General features: G+C 40.9%; 1 protein-coding gene across 13 annotated transcripts in view; it reads right to left on the bottom strand.

Annotated features, from left to right (window-relative positions):
- Nucleotides 1–21,846, bottom strand: part of PHACTR1 (phosphatase and actin regulator 1) — a 320,178-nt gene that overhangs the window by 72,392 nt on the left and 225,940 nt on the right. For all 13 annotated transcript variants that reach the window (XM_074575919.1, XM_074575913.1, XM_074575918.1 and 10 more), the window contains one exon: nt 4,081–4,161. In XM_074575919.1, the coding sequence (XP_074432020.1) occupies nt 4,081–4,161 (81 nt within the window). The remainder of the gene's footprint in view (nt 1–4,080; nt 4,162–21,846) is intronic.

Genomic DNA, 21,846 nt, shown 5'->3' on the forward strand with positions numbered 1-21,846 from the left:
GGAAGTAAAAATGAGGAGAGTTTGAAATCCTGAGTTATTTTCCACTTCCGGTTGTCTCCTTCAGTACTTGCTTGTTCTCAAGTAACACTGTCCAGGCAAAGATTCTCAAGATAGCAAAGGTTAGGAAAGCAGAGAAAAATTCATGTCTTTCTCTGCAATGGCCCCCATGGGCAAGGGGATGGAAAAATGAGTGGTTCTTGCACATGGTCAAGACCTGTCCCCAGGGCTGTTTTCTAGCATCCTCCTTGATTTCAGTCTCTAAGCAGACTTCTGATTTTGTGGGATCCCATGGAGCTTGGGACACACTGACATTTGGATGTCCTCCCTACTTCTCGAGGAGTTCAAATCCTTTCACCATATTGAAACTGCAGCACAACTGGCTCTCTGGTGGCTGCCATGCCTTCCTCCTTTCTGCATTACCAAAGCCACTTCTTCAAACTCATGCTCACATACTGCCACAAAACCTGCCTTAGCATGTAAGTGCCACATTTCCAAATCCTGCCAGGAGTTAGGTAACCTGAAATTTGGGTCTAAATCCATCATTTTGATTAGATAGAGAGTACAAAAATACAAAAGTATAAAAGATGAAGACTGCCCATGCTTCCTTGCAGAACCATTGCACCATCATCTCTGTAGCAAGCAATCAGTACACACTCATATTCAGAAACTTCTCACTAGAGTGTCATGGTTTTGGCTGTGATGGAGTTGACTGTCTTACTGGAAGCTGGTATAGTGCTGTGTTTTGGATTTGGGATGAGAATAGTCTTGGTGATACACTAATGTTTTTGGTTGTTGCTAAGCAGTCAAGGCCTTTTCTGCTCCTCACACCACCCCACCAGCGAGTAGGCTGGGAGTGCACAAGAAGCTGGGAGGAGACATGTCTGGGGCAGCTGACCCCAACTGAGCAAAGGGATATTCCATGCCACATGATGTCGTGCTTAGTCTATAAAGCTGGGAGAAGAAAAAGGAAGCGGGGAATGTTTGGAGTTATGGCGTTTGTCTTCCTAAATAACCGTTATGCGTGATGGAGCCCTGCTTTCCTGGAGATGGCTGAACGCCTGCCTGCCGATGGGAAGTAGTGAAGGAATTCCTTGTTTTGCTTTGCTTGCGTGCACAGCTTTTGCTTTACTTATTAATCTGTCTTTATCTCAACCCGAGAGTTTTCTCATTTTTACCCTTCTGATTCTCTCCTGCATCCTGCCATGGCGGGGAAGGAGTGAGTGGCAGCGTGGTGCTTGATTGCTGGCTGGAGTTAAACCACAACACTACAGGCAATCTCATCTATGTTCAAATGAAAGAAGAGGTATCAAAATACTGCAAGTAGATTTAATTCTTTGACCGACACCATGGAACAATGGGCAATTCTAACGACAGATGCTTTTATGACAGTTACACCTTAATGTGAAAAATCAAAGCTGTTTATCTGTGTGTGGGAGCAATGGTATAGCAAAAATGTGAGTTCTTCTAAATGCTGTGGTATGTTCTGAGTTGCAGGTGGAAGCTGTATTTTTAACCTCCCATCACTGCCTGCCCACAAACTATTAGAACAGCAAGTGCCTCATCAGATACTTCTTCAACTCACTATTTTTCCAAAAGTACACAGTATTTGAAAAAATTACAACCTTTGTCTACATTTTCAGAAGACTCAAGTCACGGAACCCTGGAAACGGAAGATGACAGAAACAGATTCGGTCATGGGTCTGGCCCTTGCCAAGCTCTCCGCAGTTCAGTCTGGAGTGGTTTCATTTGACTAGTTTAAGCGTGGGGGTCACTGAAGTGATAAAAGCATTTCTTGGTTCCCAAATATAGCAGCTGGACTGCAGTGACTCTCCCATGTGTGAATACTGTGACTTAACTGCGCTCTGCTAACTTGCACCTGCTGGATGACACAACGTCCTCTGAAAAGCCAGCAAATCCTGAAGCAAACAGGTCAGAGCGTAATTTTATACAGCAGGTGAACAAACTCGCTAATTCTGTTTTTCTTCAACATAGAAGATACAATAAACCCAATGCTAAGCACATTGCAAGCTCCAGAATTTTTATTCTTGGGTCAGTCTAATCCATATTAAGTTTCCTTTGATCTGTACGGATTTTTTTAAGAAAGAAGGTGGCAAAATTACTCATTCACAGGCTGATTCTGTCTGCTATGTCCTCCTCTTAGGAAAGGGAGACAAAGAGATTTAACAGTATGGCTATGCGTATTTTCTGTGCAAGATGCCTCTTGGCATGGAAGGTGCCACCATCATCAAATAAAGCCTTCTGCTATGAAGTGCTAAAATCTGCTGTGTTTTCTTGAAGGCTTAGAGATTCCTTAACAGGAATTACAAGGAAAACGTTACTTCCACTTAAGGTTTGCAGTGAGATACAGTATCCCTTATTAGAATTACTCTTGGATTATATTGCTTTTGCTCTACAAATCTTGCCTTACTCATATCCTTATATCATCAAAGCTACTTGATCACTGCTACCATACTTGTGTATTACCACTTTCTTCTCTGCTCTACCTCTTTCTTTCAAGGAGAGGTACCAATTCTTAGCTTCCTGTGTTTGCAACCAGCAGGAAATAATGTAGGATACTGAATAAGAATTCCAGCTGTTTTGCATTATAGTTTCCCTTTTAGTGGCAACTGACAGTGAAACAGTCCGATGTCTCTGCTTTTTGCACTGGAAATGGGAAGAAGCAGCATGTATTTCATACCAGCTTTTTCTAGGATGAGAAGGTGAAAAATGACTATAAAGAGGAATTATTTTTTCAGACGAGGACCTCCAGACAGCTTAGCATCTGCTTCACAAGATGACACAGAAGACTACAAACTACAGCATTATTTGCTTAATGGAGAAAGTTGTAGTGCTTTGGTAGCAAAGCAGGGGAAATCTCCCCAAGTTTCAACACAGAGGGCAGGGTCAGGCTGTAGAGGAAAGATTTTTCCTGGGGATGCCTTCAGGTGTATGCAGGGGGTGGGTCAGAAAGCAGCTATGTGTGGAATGTGAGAAGGGTACACTCTGGATGGAAGTGTGACTGACGACTGACTTCTGGGGTGGCCACGGCACTGAATGCGGAGCTATGTCCTGGCCTCCCCTGGGCTGCGACACACTTGGTGTGACAGCCTGGACTGTGCCTTGCTGGCCGCGGGGATGCCTGCCTGCTTTGATGCCTGCTCAAAGCCCCATCCAGCCTGGCCTTGAACACTCCCAGGGATGAAGCATCCACAGCTTCTCTGGGCAACCCGTTCCAGTGCCTCACCACCCTCACAGTAAAGAATTTCTTGCTAATATCTAATCTAAATCCACCCTCTTTCAGCATCTGTGAAAGTATAACTTATATTGATTTCTAATAGATTTTGTACTGGTGTTGATAAAGACCTTGTATTATTAGGCTTTAAACCCCATGCATAAGTTCCATTGAAATTAAGAGGCAACTTTGGAATGTCTTTATATAGTTTGCTGAATTCATTGCCTTAGTTATTGACAAGGGAAGCAGCCAAACAAATAAAAGCTGTGGTTAAAGATGTAATAGATGTCAAATATGTGTTGCATTACCAGTGTAAAACAATGGTGTTTGTAAAACAATGGTGTTTTGCATAAATAATACATTAGCAACTCAACAAAATTAATTATCCTGAACAAGGAATTATTATTATGTCTTCCGAGCTGTTTCGAGGGAATGTGCACTGTTCTGTGCTTGCCTGTATCCAAAACCTTTAAATGTTTCCCTTTTCCCCAACAGAAAATCCCAGAGTGACTCAACCAGGCAATGACAACACAAGCAGGCACAGACCCACTCCATCTCCCCTGCAGTCTGGATGCCTCGCTGTTTTGCAGCAAGTGACTCCTGCACGATGCTGTGATTTATATTTCTACTGCTTTATATTTCTGATTAGCTTTCCATTTTATTTGCTAGATAACTACCACATGTATCTGATGGGGAGGGTCAGCCCACAGTGAAATCGAAAGAGATGTTTGGAGACCTTATTCTGCACAGTCCTGCAATTCCTGACAGTTCTTAATGTTACAATAATGTAATATCTAGCCATAAAACTATATAGGATGTCAATTTCATATTGTGAAAAGAACACTTACCTTTATCAAAAATTTCTTTCAGCACTCCTCGTTTTATAAGCTCCTCTCTGCTTTGCCTCATCGATATTTTTCTTTCCAAGGCTGTAAGCAAAGGAGAAGGGTCAATATAAACAGAAAAGAAGGGAAATGACTGTTTTAAAAGGCTCTATGCCTTTTAAGGCATTTAAAAGATGCCTTTTTCTCCTCTTCAAGTCATTGGCAAATTAGCATCTGAAAATAAAGGCTACTGGCAGTCCAGAGAATCTGCCTGCTGCTGTGGCATGGCTGTTATTGACAAAAATGGCTATAGACTGACCGATCTGAGGGCATGCCTGCACTCCCTTTGCTTAATTTTGACACATGACCAAAGCACTGCTGCAGAGCATTAGAGACAGCAAAGGGAGAAAAAGGCCATTAGTGCAGAAACTGGAGGGGTAAGGTAAGAAAGAAGGCGATGTGAAGGATCACCCCAATGAAAGACATGGCCACAGATTGTCCCTAGTCCACGGCAGAGGACTCATACCTCTGCTGCCCTGAAGCCAAGGCTTGTTTCCCACTAACTCCAGTGAGAGCAGAGCAAGGTGTTCGGGACAGTGCGAAAAAGGAGATGCTTAATGGAGCCTTCTTCTCCCTGGAGGGGGGTTGTCCCCCAAAAAGGTGTAAATGAGGGGAACTCCATAAGAGCCACTGCAATTTACACCAGATTTGAACAGCTCGAGTCCTGTATTGCCTGCTTGGAGACCGTGGTCACTGGGGCGGCAAAACGACATAGAAATTTCGTGTTTGTTTAGTTCGGCAGTAATTAAAACAATGTCCAATTAACCAAAACACCACAAAGGACGTGCATTCAGGCAGAGAGCTGAAAGCCAGCAAGCAAGGGGAGCAAGAAGTGATGTGCAGGAGTGGCTGCGACTGCATGCGTTCTGCGAGGAACAAGCCTCTGCCTGCCAAAAAAGAGGCACAGTCAAGGGCGAATCGCTTCTGCCATATGCTCCCCTATCAGACCCAGCGCAGATGCATGCACACACAAATGAACTGGGACTTAGCATCTCCTGCCTGCCCAAGGCAGATTTAAAGCAAAAAGAGGCTCCGAAACCCTCTCTCCATCCCTGAAAACATGCGGAGGTAACCTTTTCTGGCACTGCTGCCTGGTGGCTGCTCCCCAGGGGCACAGTATACTCGGTGAATTAGCTATGCCTATACTGACACACTTATACTGACACATTGCAACTTATTTGCTGTCAGATGTGTACAGCTTGGTACATACAGGGCCGGCTCTCCTTCACCCTTTTCCATAGGATAAATTTAGGTTTCCCCATTTTTAGAATCAGTTTTGAATACGCATTCTTCAGGACAAAGAAGGTCAGTAGGTGCAGTCAGTAGCTAATAAAAACCATGGTTTCCCCTAAACACACCCTCAACTTCAGCATCGATCAGAATTAATGGCAGGTCCCTTTGCTAAGGCACAAAACCCCACACCCATTAGCCAGTGACACAGTACGGTTTTATTTTGGAGGCTGTTAACGTAACAGCCACAGCTTTTTCCAGAGTACCTCAGCCCCATTTGACAAAGTTCTTCAGGCACCTCACTGACTTTCAATGAAACTTTGATTTCTAAGTTTCTAATAGGCTTTTGAAAAGAAATACTCAACAATCGGACTCCGGAGTCACACTGCAGACTGCTCCCCAGCCTGCCTTTTGCCTGCACTGGAGGAGCCCCATTCTGGTATGGTATTTAAAGCTTTCCCCCCTTCCTCCTTAATACCTGCCCCCACCCCCTCCAAAAAAGCCCAAACAAGCTACAGCTAACTCCCGAGCTTTCTCCCACCAAAGAAATTGTTAAAACCCTGACTAACTTTAAAGAGCAACTTGGTGGCACCCAACAGCTTTTCCGATACTTTTGAGAAAGTATAATTTTCTGTTAGTGTGAGCAGCGAAGAGCATCCAGTCTGTCTGAGCTTGTTCTTCAGTGGGAAATCGAGTCGGGCGAAACTGCAGCAAAGCAGCAGTTTCTGCATATAGACAGCAGCCCTGCTCACAAAATAAATTCACAGACAAATACTGCTTTTTCAGTACTTTACCTTAAATAGCTAAGTAACAGATCCATATTTTACATTCAAATTCACTGGCACCCACCCAGGTTCACCATCTCACCCTCCTGCCTAGTCAACAGCTGGCTACACAAGGTAGCAGCATTACTACTGACTTCATGGCTAAGAAATCCCACCACATTATTAAAGTAGTGGTAAGAAACACAGTAATTTTGTGGATTGGAGATAAGACTTCTGGCGGATCAAGTGCTAAGCAGGGCATTTTTAAGAAGTGCAGGACAGCCTCTCTCAAAACCATTGCTGAGGAAGACACTCAATTATTGACGAAGACTTCTCAAAGTCATGGACTATTTATGCAGTCTAGCAGAATTTCAAAGACAGAATACGTATTTTTGGAAGACTACATACACAGGCTTTTCAGACACTCCCTTTTAGTTGTAATCTGCTTCTGCTCAAGAATGAAAAAAACCCACAACCCTCCAGTTTGAAGCTCAGACTAAAACAATTTTTTCAGTTTCTAAATCCTTTCTAAGTAGGTACAGGACTTAAAGTATTAATTATTTTCCTACTAAGCCAGTTTAATTAATAAGATATTTAGAGGAAGGGCATGCTGGGCTAAGAGCAGCACTGAATGATAATAACAGATGTTATACTAAAACTATGGAACATGCTGCCTTCCTTTAACACATATCTTCCTCCCAAACAAGTCCCGTACATTTAAGTGCATAAACTGCTACGCTGCTGCTGGATCAGATGGAAAAAAATCACAAGCGCTTAGATGCAGAACTCATTAAGATCTAACAGCCTGAACAATGAAATGTTTCACTCGGTCTGGATTTCTCTGGCAAAGATTGCCAGTTCTTTTACGAAGGATTTTCTTTTCAAGCAAAAAGCTGATACAAAATAAATTCATTCACTCTCCACTGAGAAGGGATCCATTCACAGCAGAGGATAAATAAAAACCTCTGAATTAATCCTTGATTCATGTGAACCTTGTAAATTCTGTGATGGGGAAAAATTAAATATAATTAATATTTAACAAAAGATGTATTACTTCATTAGTGATTTTCCTTGGTGATTAACCTCTTTTTTTTTTTATTTGTACAATCTTCCAGGAGATTAGAAATAAGCATTAAGCCCTTTTTATGGCATCTACTTATGCCAGAAACTGGTTATCTTAATACATTCATCCATTCTTCAAGCAACCTCAGTTACTAGTTTATAGAAATGAGCGTATCCATATTTTATGGTCTATGTGTACAGATTTTGCCAGTATGCTCTGCAGTAAGCTGTTTCTTTTGAGCTCTGATGAAGAAACAGTGGGAAATGTTTTTATTAATGTTTCTGAGCTGGTGTTTTTGAACTTGTCCCTCAGGAACAGCACCCCTCTGCCTTTCAAGCAGAGATTTTCTCTGTGGCAGACCCATTAAGATCAGTAAAGCCTTGACAGGGTCGGGAGGATTTCCTGCCCCTCCGTTCTGGAAATCAAGTACAGTTTTGTCTTTATTCCTTTAATAAGCCTCGCGCTTCATGATGGCAGAGACTGTGGGCTACTCCTCCAGCGGAGAAGGTGAAGCTCGCCACTGCTTCTGTGCCAAGTGCTTCTGCTGCTCCATTAACCAGCCAAAGAGGCGTTTATGTAGTCAGGACCTGCAATCTTTCTGTCCTTCCCAGGCCTCCCTCCAAGACCAAACCATCTCAACGAACTCTTCCAACCTGCACCTATATGAGAATAAACCGGTCCCCTTTGCATAACTTGTCCTGTTGCTGCTTAAACCAAAGGACAGACTAAATAAACAAGTCCTGCCCTTTCTTCTCATCTGACAATCGAAACTAAGCCCCAGTCTGTGCTAGCCAGTTGAATCTTAACCTTGTTTTCTTCTGAGGTTGCCCTTGGTCTTTGTCTCAAAAAGCACTGGGGGCTGCTTTGCATGAATTCTTCCTTTCAAAGGCCACTATAATTTTCATGATGATTTTAGGAAGCAAAGGTCATTATAGGAATGGAGCTTAGAGCGGGAGCTTTCTGGTGTACCAATTATATATGGATACAATAGGCAGAAATTTGCTTTGCTAATAATTCAGATCTGAATAATTAAAACTAAGTAAACCAATTGCTTTGCACAGTGCACAGATAAACAACCATCAATATTTCCTTTAGACTTGTAAGGAAGGAGAGGTTTTCAGATGTGATGGATTACATATCAAAATGTGTTACATCATCTTGAAATTCTTCCAACTTAGTAGACTTTCTTGATAATCAAATAGAGCAGGATTCATCTAATACAAATTTTTATAGTGTGGGCTTCTGCCTCCAAGTTCGCTTTCTTATATATTAAGAGCAATTCTTGGTCATCATTGACATCAGCCTAACGTAAGCATCTAAAACAGTCTGATCTGCACCTTAGAAGAGCCTGTTAGTCTTTACTGACCATAAAGGAAACTAAGGGTGAATAGCTGAGATAAAGATGCACAAAATTAGGGCTGAATCCACTTCCTGAAATCTGATTACCTGACTCAGATTATCACCTAGAAAGGATTAGTAGCCCCTTTTTGTCTGTGATGTCAACACATGACATTTCTTGCTCTGACTGTAGCGTAGCACTCCTATTCTATGAGATTACAAAATAAGTGGACAACATCAGCAGGGAAACTATGTGCGGCTATTAAAAGTTAAGCTTGATTTTTTAAAAAAATGTTGCAAATACCTCTCCAAATCAGGTGCCGCTACAGTAGTTGATCAAATAAATCCCTTTCAGTACATGAATATTTTGGAAAACTTCAGTGGCATGTGCTATGAGACAAACTAATAAAACAGGAACAATACCCAGCATTGATGTCTCACTGGAGGAGTAACTCAAAAGACTCTAGAAGCAAGCTAGTATCTTTGCAGAGGTGGAAAAGTGAGACACAGACAAGTTGAAACAGCTTGGCTCGTCACCTCCTCCATCAGTAGCAAAGCATTAACAGCAGCCATTCTGTGGCCAGTGGCCAACACGCTAGGCAAAGAAATGATCCTTCTAGACCTAAAATGTGTTAATCCATAATTAAGACAAATAAAATAATAGGAAAAAAAGGCCAAAATAACAACCAAGCTCTATTAGTTTTATTTTATTAATGGTCTTGTAAGTACAACTGGATTTATTTTAGATGATGACTACTTAAAACACAGAGAAAAGGATATTAGCGTGCCTTCCTTCTAGTCAAATTCAGATCAACACAGGACACTGGTCCATCTCCAGTTGGAAGCACTGGACGAGGAGCATGGTAAATCTTCATTAGTGGCAAGCAACTCTGTGAACTCACACAGTAAAAACAGACTTGTTCCTTTGAGAATGCAGGATCAAACCTCAAATCCCTAGTTACTAACGAGAAGAGTTTAAGAGGTGTAACAGTTGCCGCGCCTGGTAACTACAGATAAAAATTGAATTCTCCCTTCCCTACTGATGGTGAAAGAAAGTAAAACTAGGGAGGAAGCTGAAATCAGCCGTAAGAAAACCCGGGATTTATACTGATTATTACTATATGTAAACTGCCAGAGGACAGACTCAGGATGAAAATGGATGGAAAGTCAAATCTGTAAATAAAGAATTGCAGGAGTTATTCAAAATACTGCAAACCACATTAGGCAAAGAAGATTGCAATAAAGTAACGCAACTTAGAAACACAGCATACGACCAAGAATTCAGCAAAAACAGGGAAAGGCAGAGAAATAAAATCTGAACAACTCTACCATAATTAACAGAAGGAACTGAACTAAAGAAATCAGAAATCTAATCCAAGAGCAGATGGTCTGTAATTTTTTCATATAGAAGGACTGAAAAAAATCAAAGAAGTTGCGTTCCTAGGAAGAGAACTAAATTTCAAGCTAGATCCAAAGAAACCCAATGTAACGATTTCACAGGCCAAACAGAGCAAGCCTGGAAGAAGATGAATACATGAAAACATGAGATAAAACAAGAAGTCTCAACAAATATAACAAAAGGTGTGTGTTTGAAAAAATCTAAGAAAATGGTAGTGAAAAGAAAATGAGACTGTAGACACCCTTAAGAAAAATGTTACCACCCTCAACTGCCCAGCTAGCAAACAGCAAAGCAGAACTCCACCGTGTCAATGAACTGTGATAGTCTTTTGGAAAGACTCACATTTTCATCCCCTTTCTACATAATTGCTTTTCTTGTCACACTTGAGAAGTACTGTAGAGCAGAAAGCTGACCTGAATATTGAAAAAAATGAAGACAATACATTCCTCCTGTTCTTCTAACTGCAGCACAGCATTTTCATTAATTCCTTGGTCAAGAACGGGAAAGCTGAGCCACCAATAGGTATTGCTCTCCATAACTTAATCAAAAATGATGCTCTGTAGCTTAATTAAAAAAATTTGCAACAAGGTAGCGTAACGTATCTTAAAGTACCCTGCTCTGCAATTACACTGTGATTGCAGCACAGAAAGCCATACCCTGGACATTCTGAATATATATAATTTAGGTATCAAAAACAGTAATGAGGGGGTGGTACTGACTTATTTGAAGGCTTTCATCCAAGTAAGAAACCTGGCAGGCTTGAACAGCCCATGCTGAAGTCCATACTGCTACCAGCACCCTAAATAGCTATAGCTAGATTAGAGATAAATTGAGCATAGCTATTACCACCACAGTTCTTACCGCAATGAAGCTATGTCCTAAATGCCAGCAGAAGGCAGCTGACGCAATCCATTCATGTTTTCCCATGGACCACTAGCGGATGAAATGATGGTTTCTCCTACAGGCTTCTACGTTGCAACATGCAGAAGTTGTAGCGTCGAAGGAACAGTAAAAATATGGGTTCTACTCATCAAGCCTTTGTAACCAGGCAAGATGAGTGATGCCATCTGAAATTACTATGAAGAAAGAAATAAGTAGGAACATCAGCAGCAGCTGTACATCCCAAAGAACGCTTGCTTTTTATAAATGAGTCAAATTGCTTTAGGCACCTTGCTGTCTCAGATTTCTGCACAAACACCAACTATGCTAAACCAAACTAGCAAAGAGCTGAGTGAGATGTCTGCAGTGTGTTTCTCTTATCCTGACAAGATGGTACCCATACAGACGATACTGCAGCAGGGATCTGCAGTGTCATGTGTAATGGTGGAAATGTCTATTTGCAATGTTCTGCTACATGACACTTCAAGGGACCTCCCTCAAAGCAAAACCCAAAGCACCTGCATGGTGGGCATCACTAGAATAAGATAATGACTCCTGTGACTCTCTACAGCTGAACAGAATTCTCTCCAGAACAGAGTTTACACATGGGATATAAATAACCAGGCAAGCTGCTGCTTTTGGATTTGCTCCTCATCAGACAACACATCCAGATGGCAAAATACAGAGCACAGTTTACAGAAACAACTTTAACAGATGTCAGGAAACTAGATCCTCCAGTGTAACTTTCAGAGGGTGAGGGAGTCACTTTTCCTTGGACAGAAAAAGGGGGAAAAATATTAAGATAGAACCAAAACAGAGGCAGGCCAATGATAAGAAGGGAGGAGGAATGCTTGGACAGACCACTAGGAGACGATAACCAAACTACTGGCCAGTATTTGGTCCCCTCGTTTGGCAGCTGGGAGGATCACCTTGCTGATAGAAAAGAGAGCGGTACTCAGTAAGCCAAGCAGCACAACCTTTTTTATAGCAACCACAAACTGCTGTGCAGGTTGTTTTACAGCTTCAGTTTACCTTTCCGCTGTAACTTTACAAACATATATTGCCTGGTACCCACAGCCAGAAGATGTATAAAAACAGTGCTTTACTCCCTAATGAAATCTCATCTTGGGTACAGTGAAGAAAGCTTGATCTGCTGGATGTTTTTATTTACCCAGATCGGGACTTGGGATAACTTAAATGATACCTGCCCATTAACCAAAGTGTGTATTTACACATACAACTCTGTTGTAGTAAATTACAGTTTAGGAAACAGTTCTTCCACTTGTACTGGAATAATTAGTACACAGCAGCCTCCCAAACAGAAACACAAAGCAGATGGATAGTTGCCTATCTGTGTCCACGTGTACACCTATTTGAAATAAATGTTACAAAGCATAGCTTGCAACTAAGAAATACCTACTTAAATCCAAAGTTGGCTTAGAACCTTTTCGAGAGAGAAGCTATTAAGATTTCAAATACTTCTTGGAAACCATCACTACTTTGTACAACCAGAAAACCTCAACTAAGCACACACAAATTAAAAATGCATTTGTTATCAGAATGAACTGGCATCAACCCTTCAACACAGACCTCTGTTAGGAGCCAAACAGGAAATCATTCATTTAATACTTGATTATAGAAATGACTGAATCACAAAGCAACAGACACTTCCTCCAAAATAAGAAGATTCCTGAATTGCAGCTGTCACATCATCCAGCAATTATCTTTGGATGATATTTCCAGCTTGTGTAATGGCACTAGCTAGCTGGTACATAATAGACTTAATTCTGAAAAAACTGAAAAGTGTCTGTAACACCATTGTCTCATCACCCAAAGTAGCGCAGTCTACTTTCTGGTTTGGAAGCTGATAATAGTTCAAGCTACAGTAAAGCCACAGATGTGCAACTTTAGTGTGTTTTATGCATTTAGAGTCTTGGTGTCATTTTTTTGTTTTTTTTGGCTGAAAAGATAACTTTCCCAGATGGAGAGAAACTTTCCACTATGCATAGCAGTCCTCTGGAATCAATAGGCCAAAAAGAGATGAGACTGGGATCTCAGTTACAGTAACATGACTGCAGAATAGCTTCATGTGAATTTGGCATGCACCATCCTGCCTTGTAGTATGAATTATTCCATTATTTCCCTAGGATTTTTTTTTTTAAATTGACCAATGACAAAATAGTTTTATCCTCCTCTCCAGGAAATACAGTGCTGAAGTTATTGAAGAAAATAAGGCATTTTTACCCTTAGTATTATACGCAAGTTTGGTGATTTTTTTGTGTCTGCAGAAACATAGTTAGGATTCTTGTCTGGGATGCGGAGACAGAGCTGAAGACACCAAACACCTTTAGACATTAACAGTCTTGAACTGAAGTACTGATAGAAGAAGCACATTCAAAAAAGGATAGGCAGGAAAGACAGTGAAGTGAAGGAGATATGATAATAGCCTGACACATTTCTCACAGTGTAATCATGTTATAAATGTCGATAATATTGTACAAAATAAAGGTATAATGGCAGTCTGATATCTCAGAATTCCAGTGTAAGTGTCTCTACTGTCCAGAACTTCATCAAGTTTATCAGTTAAATGTGTCAAAAACCAAACAGAAAATTGGCAGATTCATAGATGATCTAAGGTTAAAAATCAATGGATAAAGACCATGGTAAACAAGCCAAATATTTTTCACAGCACTGCTAATCCTGAAGAGCTTCAGCAGAATTGCAGAGTGATACTCTTCTTTATGATGAACTGTGGAAGTCTTTCTAAGTAAGTGAAGTGTCACTTGGAGAACTTTTGAAAGAAATCAATCAAATGAGGAGCAGTGAACTGCCAAGATCAGGCAGTTTTCTTCCCAGAGTTCCTCAGGAAATAATACATGAACTATTAAGTGTGGCATATAACCTAGATAAAAAAGTGGGAGGTGGCAAATAGAAGGTTGATATTTTTAAGAGCCCAAAAGTCATGTGGGAATTACAGACCAGTAAGCTTGGTTTCCATGCCACCAGTCTAGGAAAAGCTATATAGAGTAGAGCTAGAAACAGGAGACCTAGAACAGAAGAGAGATGGGAGAAGAATCATCCTGGGTTTGAGGTGGGAAGTTCATAGAAGTCAATGAATGAAGATGCTCTGTTCCATGTTACTGCCTTTAGAGTTTCAAAACCCCTTTCTTGAATAGACTAGACTAGACTAGACTAGAGCAGACTATTTCAGTTGGAAGGGACCTACAATGATCATCTAGTCCAACTGCCCGACCAATGCAGGGCTGACCAAGTTAAAGCATGTTGTTAAGGGCATTGTCCAAATGCCTCTTGAACACCGACAAGCATGGGGCATCGACAGCCTCTCTAGGAAGCCTGTTCCAGTGTTCGAACACCTTGTTGAGGTTATTGAAACAATTAAAATCGCATGGGATAAGAGTCAGCATCGTCTAGTGGATTAATAATACATAGAAAGCGAGGAGGAATGCCCCATACGTAAACAGAGGGATGAGGTAGGACTGTCTCTCTTCTTCACAAAGACACATTCTAGAAAGGCTAGCCATAGGGAGACAACAAAAATTGCTGACTGCAGTCAAAACTAAGGCTGATTGCAAAGAGCTACACAAGATCTTATGATGCCAAATGACGTGTGACAAAATTCAACATTGATAAGAGCAAAAGAGACATTTGGGAAAAGGTATACATACAAAAAAACTATACATACATAATAACAGCTAAATTAGTCATTCCCACTCAGAAGACAGCACTTGGAAACTCTGCAGAGAATTTTCCGAAAACATCATCTTAATGCTTGGGACAGTAAAAAAGGAAACAAAAATTAGGCATTCCTGGAAATAAATATAGCATCTTTCTACAGCTAACACGAGTCTGGTTACCCATTTCCAAAAAGATACAGCAGAACTAAAGAAATTATGGAAAATGAAAAAAGAATGATTAAAGGGATGGGGTATCTTGTCCAGGAGTAAAGAGTAATAACGAAACTGCAATTTTTTGTCATATCTTCTTTTATACCAAGGTCCTGGTCCCCTGATATCCACAAAAATACATGGTAACTGTCACCTAGGGTGTGCTCTGTGTGAACAAGATAGCTCCCTTGAAGGAAAATCAAGGCATAGAACAGGATAGCCAACAGCAGCGCACATATTCTACATACCCTCTGGTGGGAGCTGCACCCGACAGGGCTCCTTTGGCTTGCCCTAGCCTTTCAAAGCATCCCCATGGCCCTTGCACTGTTCCGGACCCACTGATGAGGGGAAACTCAAGCCAGCAGGGCTTTTGCCTTCTGAATGCATGGTGTGGCCTTTGGCAGCAGTGTGAGCTCCTGCTCTCATGCAGCACGGTCACAATCCATTGCTCCAGATCTGGGGCCATAACAACACGGAGAGATGTGAGTCAGCCTGCATCACCCGCCCTTGGGACCATGGACCACGCTAGAGCAAACACCGTGACAGCAAACTACAAAACAGAAGTCTTCACGCTGGGAAATGGGCAACCAGCAGGGAATACAACAGACATCTATAACATGAGGAAAAACTTCTATACTTCGAGGGTGGCAGAGCACTGGAACAGGCTGCCCAGGGAGGTGGTGGAGTCTCCGTCTCTGGAGACATTCAAAACCCGCCTGGACGCGTTCCTGTCCAACCTGCTCTAGGTGACCCTGGTCTGGCAGGGGGGTTGGACTAGATGATCTCCAGACGTCCCTTCCAACCCCTACCATTCTGTGATTCTGTAATAGCATGAATAGTCATTCACTCATTTATAAAATGCGAAAAATAAAGAGCACCCAACAAAATGATCAGGGTGCATCTGAAAAAAAAGGTGCTTTTGTGTGCAGTGTCTTTTATTATTGTGGAATTAACTGCAAGAGATATCCATCAGGGCCAAAAGTGTAATTGGGTTCAAATGACACAAAATGATGGAGGATAAATCCACTCATGGCTCCTTAATTTGGATGCAGCTTTTGATTTATGAATTTTTGAGCACTGCAATCTGATTTGTTATGTGAGGGGACAGATAACTACATACTTACCCTGGTTCTTGCATATGCTTTTACTAAACTTAACTGCAAGAAAAGATACTGGGCTACATGGCCTTCGGTTTGATCTAGTATGTCTGTGCTCGAGTGTATTTATCTTTGGAGGATGTGTTTACTGAATCAGAAGAAAACACCCTCAATCGCAACACACAAAACTATACACTGTATTCAATTATCTAATTGTTGGGAATGTGCAAAGGCATCTCATTTGCCTTTGAAAGCAACTTGAATTTTATCTCCTTACCATGCATAGCAGGGGATTTTTCTTGCATGATTAAATCAGACCTGTTAAATAATACAGAGTTCAACATATTAGCGGCTAGAATTGCAAAAATGGGTTGGGGTTTCATTGCCTATGTAGGGCTGGTTGCAAAAGTAGCTTACTAGCTAGTGCGGCATCCAGGCTTAGAACCCTTTTTCATCATCGCGTTCCGGACTTTTCATTCATTACGTCCAGAGAAAGCTAAGACTTTTTATTTTACTTTTTTTCTTTCAGATCTAGGAAATACAGGAGTGTGCACTGTATTTCACATCAGACAAATCTTAATTAGTATTGATTGCTTTCTGACAGCACAGTACGTGAAGTGCCAATGGAATGCGAACTTGAAATCTAAAATTCTGCCAGGTGTCAGGTCATGATCTGACTGTAGATGGTTTTTTAACGAAGAGAATAAAGGCGAGCTGTTCTGCAGGTTTTGACTAGTGTTTCACAGAAAAACCACAGAGAGGCTGCAAATCACTGTTCCACGTACAATTACAAGTTTGATGAAAGTTGGCACTACCTTGAAATATTTTTCTGAAGATTATCAAAATGTCATTACGTTGTTATAAATACATTAATTAAAATATTCATGAAGTAGCTTCAAAATTCAGATGTAAGGGAAGAAATGATACAATTTAATCATTAAATCTACCTAAATATTCTTCGGTTCCAACTTTATCCTGGTCTTTTTTTACATCAGTAGATTTGGATGATTTATTTTTGTGAAAGTTCACTTATTTCTGTTGCATAATAGCAATAGATGTCAGTCTATTTCTGCCATCGTAATTAGTTGCTGTGGAGATGGCTGAAATATCATGGATTATAATTGCAAATGAGGAATAAGCAGCAGGAAAAGATGACACTGATAATCTGCAAATATTGCAAGGTTGCTTGAAACTAGTTAAGTACAAGATATTTGTATTTGCCGTAGTAAAGAGCAGGTTCACAGAATATGGGGGTGGTGTACATTTCAGATGAATACACTGTGAAGAAACACGACAGTTACGTGTGATGGCATCTTAAATTTAGCTTAATGTTAAAGTAACATACATGCATCTTATGATGTTGCTACATATAATTTTGCTTCAGGCCTATAGAAATACCACTTATGGTACTCACCTTTATTACTATGAGCTAAAAACCCCATACCAGTAGTGCATAAAATCAGTAGGTGTTATGCTGAACCAATATTCTTTGGCAGATAAATGAAGGAGAAACAGGTGTTCAAGTGTCTGCATGAAAAGTGGCTAGAATTATCCCCTTGACATAGTTCTTTAAAAGGCAGGAATCAAACTGCATCTTTCACTGGAGACTAATGAACCTCTCGGAGGGACGACGGACAAAGTAGACAAAAATAAAATTCCTGAGGTACTATTGTACAACAGAACTCCTTTGCATTATGTCGTATTTTGCTGTAGGGCTGGCTGGCACTCCAATCTGCACCTCAACTGTCTAATGAGAACTGAATAATTGGTTGTGTGTAATGATGCTGCCTTCATACAGCCATTGTGTGCGCTCCCAAAATGACAGCGTTATCAAATCTTTGCCTATCCTGCCTCAGTAGCATGAAGCAATTGGCCTGCATTAAAAAAAAAGAAAGATTCCCCAAATTATGCTTTTATGAAGAAACAAACTTCTTAAAGCTTGACTGAGCTAAACACTGAGCTAAATATTCTCTTATGTATTGCTGCTCAGAGCGAAGTTGCTGTACCCTGAAACGTGAAGGGAAAGTGAGAAGCATTAAGGGAAAGTGAGAAGCATCTGTTTGTAAAACAAGATTTCTTCCCCTCTCTGAGCATCGCTGAGTGACTGATATCGGAATTATATTCCCAAGATTTCCATGCCATTATTTGGATAGCTTTTTAAACACCAAACAAGTATCCTGGCACCTTATTAAGATGATAAAGATAATTTAGGTGACCTATGGATGGTAGAGCCTCAGAATATCAGTGAATTTATGCTGACTGAGCAACCAAACACTGTGTGTCTTTAGTATCAACAAACCTTCTGAGTTCAAAGATACTTCAAAGATCTCTTGTTTGTGTGAAGATGGACTAGTACACCCTGTTCTGACCCACCCCAATGTTCTGAGAGAAGTTCACATCAGCCACTTAACAAGGCAAAAACCAAAATATGCTCACCTGCTGTCTTATCCACTTACTGTACCTTTTCAAGCCACTGTCGCTGATATGGTAGCCTGATAATTAGGCTAATTTGATGTGAACCCACTTGCTTTTAAACTGATTTGTTTGTATGTATTAAAGGGCTTTGCTTAGCAATTAAACAAATACATATAAAACTGAAAATGCATCTGATTTGGAAATTTTCTTCTCTATGTTGGTCAAACTAGAGACTGCAGATCTCCCAGCCTCTCATAAAAGCCGGGCAGGATGTGCAGCGTCTACATTTTACTTCTGCATGCTAAATGAAACTATGATGCACAGCTGCACACTACAGCTTTACACACCAGTACGGGTCTGAGGGATGCTCTAGTAACTCTGAGAAAAGATCAAGTTTTACTGAGAACTTTTTACACCTCCAATTCCATGACAAATTATAGGCCTTCTACCGTTACATATCAATAGAGAAATACTAGTACAGGTCTGTGTCATTTGGGGCTCCCCGATACTGTAAAGACACTAAAGACTTGCTGGAGCAAGTCCAGCAGCGACACACCACGACGACGGAACATGATGTGCAAGAGGGGTCCGAGGGAGATGGGTTTACTTACTCAGCCTTGAGAAGCGAAGGCTGAGGAAGGATCTGATGCTCATCTGTCACTACCTAATGTGTGGATATAGCAGAGGCAGAGCCAGTCTCTTCCTGGAGCTACATGGCAAAAGGATGAGAGGCAATGGACAAGCTGCAGCAAGGGAAGTTACGATCAGATACAAGCAAAAAATTCCTCACGATGACAGCAGTCAAATGTTGGAAATGGTTTCCCAGAGTTTTCATCTCCATCCCTTTTAACATGTAAAAGCTGACTGGGAAACCTACTGTAACTCCAGAGACGGATGTGCTTTGAGCAAAGGTTGGACCAGATATCCTCCAGATATCTTCCAATCTGTATTATTCCATGATTTCTGTTCCACAAAAATTAAATGTGCTGGGGCATGCAGGGACACACCACACTGATGGATCATGCTGATACCACTAACTGACGTTGTATACGATATGACACCCAACAGGTTCCACTGCTTTTGCACTAAAATGGTAAAAGCCCTAAAAGCCACACTGCTAACCTTATGTTTCTTTGTTTACAAACAAAAGCACACCACTTCATCCAACAAGTTATGTTTGAGCCCTTCCTTGCGCTGTAGCGATACTGCAGCATATTATACGCGTCCTGAAGGCACCGTACCACATCACTTTTGTCCTTTCAGCAGCCCAGTTGAACGCAGCAGTGACAATCTAGTAGCACTCCATTTTATAAAAAGTCCAAGTTAATCATCTTTAGAGCAGAATACATGTAATGTTTAGAAGTGAAAACATCTTTAATCTCAGTCACTGCAAACTTTAATTAAGCTAGGTTTAAGCCCAGTTCATGAGCCCAGCCCACTCAAGCTACTATTTTAACAATAGTTATTTTAACTATTTTAACAACAAATGAAGTCATGCGGCAGAGTAAGCAATTTGATGAGGGAGTTATGAAATCATCAGTGAAAGCTTTCAGGACCAACACTGACAGACACACGGTGTGAGCAACAAATGCTCAGTATGGCTTGGGATAGGAAACAACTCCATTAAGGATTGTCTATCTGCAGTTATCAACTGGGTCCTGAAAATGGACACCACTATCACAACTCATTGATCTAATCTATGAGGTGATACACCTGTGTAATTTTCGTGGACTCAGGTAGCAGCTTCTTGAATTTCTTTTGGCAGCGATGGAGGAGTAACATCTTCTGCACTGAAATCTCCTAGAATGGCTGAGACTTGGTACAGGCCTGATACTGTAAATAGTTAATTGGAATCATGTCATTTATTCTTATGTGTGAGCTATTTCTTTGTCATAAGAGATGCATCCGTTAACAGCTGTACACTCTCCTGCAGTGAGTTCTCCCCACACTGACTTCTCCTTTGCACTGCAGTTTTCCACTGGATTTCATTTGTGTATCAATATCAATATACGCTTTCTTTAATTTTTCTTTTTAACTAATTTGTGATATTATTTAGCCCAGCAATTCTCACAGCCGCCATACCATTGGTGGGTTTAATACCATAGGAAAACCTATTTGCATTATGCAGCTGTACGCTGCAGCTACATTTTGATGCTAAGTCTCAGAATGGTGCTCACTGCCAACCTGAAGACCAATTGCTTGAGAATCAATGGTCTAGATACTTCTTGGTCAACGGATGTGACAACATATTTTGCAAGTCATGAACTCAGAAGTTCAGGCAATGCCTCTCTCAATTACAGATACAGTAATTAACACAGCTGATAACTGACTGAGGTTAGAACTTAAAAAGGAGAAGATTTCAGTCCCTCCTAAGGTTTCAGGCACCCTTGAGTGACTGAACAAGGAAATGGGACCAGGAAGCACAGAGAGTTTCTAAACAGAAAACAACCAAAGACATACATTATTTCACCTACTTTGAATGAAATGCAAAGGTTTGCTAGGCTTTAAGTTTAGGGAAATGTTCAGGAAATCTTTTTTTTTATTGGAAAGAGTATACCCGTTCATATTGTACGCCATGTAGGTTAAGAGGAACTTACTAAGAACTTGAGTCTCAATCCTGCCATACTTCTTCAGATGTTTCTCCCATTGACATCTATCGAAGCTTTGAAAGCCCAGAGATCTGTAAGTTCATCTTCCTAGACTAAGTAAACTAACTCTTTTTTTCTGTTCCCCCAAACCCTTCAGATATAATTGCAGTCTTTAAGAAATACTTTAAGAAACAAAGAAAAGCTCAAGAGCACCAGACTTTTAGGGAGTCTTTCTTGCCTTTGGGATGCGATTTGTTTGCTGAACGGTAGCGGGTAGTTGCCTTTCTCCTTTCTTCTTCCTGTTTTGTTATTTATTTAATAGCTACTGGCTGAAAATAATTGAGATGTCAATGCCATAGCATTTCTAAGCTTCAAAGGTACCAGCCCGGTCAAACAGTCCCCACGTGCCCATGAACATGGGCAGGATTTTCAGACTGCTTTGTGGTATCTGACATAATAATAACTATGCAAATTGACACCACCCACAGAAATATACGATTATCTATGAAGCCAAGAAATAAAACAATGCCGAATGAAAAGTTACCCCCCCGCCCCCCCCCCCAAAATACAGGGAAAAGTAGCAAATAAAAGAAAGATTTTTTTTTTCTCTGGGATTCAGATGACATATTAGAGTTCTGAAGGCTGTATCTGAGAAAAAGCCAAAGGCTAAACGTGGTGGAGATGGTGAATGTATGAAAACCACTGAGTGGTTACTAGGTGGGTTCTTGTTGCAAGCATCTCTTGTGTAATGCTTAAGAAGTAAAACCCTGCAGGACTTAAAATATGCTTAGCGTTATCTTGAAAATTTTGGAGCTCAAATAGCCTTTTATCTTGGCATTTAGGCATCAAGGGGGAGTCAGGCAGGTGTGACTGTTGCGTATCACTGTAGGAAAACAGTGTTATATACGGAGCGGAATGAAGCATATTCACAACAGGCTTACTGCCTTGGCAACAAACAGAACATAATTAAATAATTATGATTTTATATTTCCAGAAAATTATTTAATGACACTGTATTTATTTAGTCAATGGATAGACACGGACATGCCAGC

Source organism: Larus michahellis, chromosome 2 (genome assembly GCF_964199755.1).
Source record: "Larus michahellis chromosome 2, bLarMic1.1, whole genome shotgun sequence".
In the NCBI taxonomy this organism is placed as follows: domain Eukaryota; kingdom Metazoa; phylum Chordata; class Aves; order Charadriiformes; family Laridae; genus Larus; species Larus michahellis.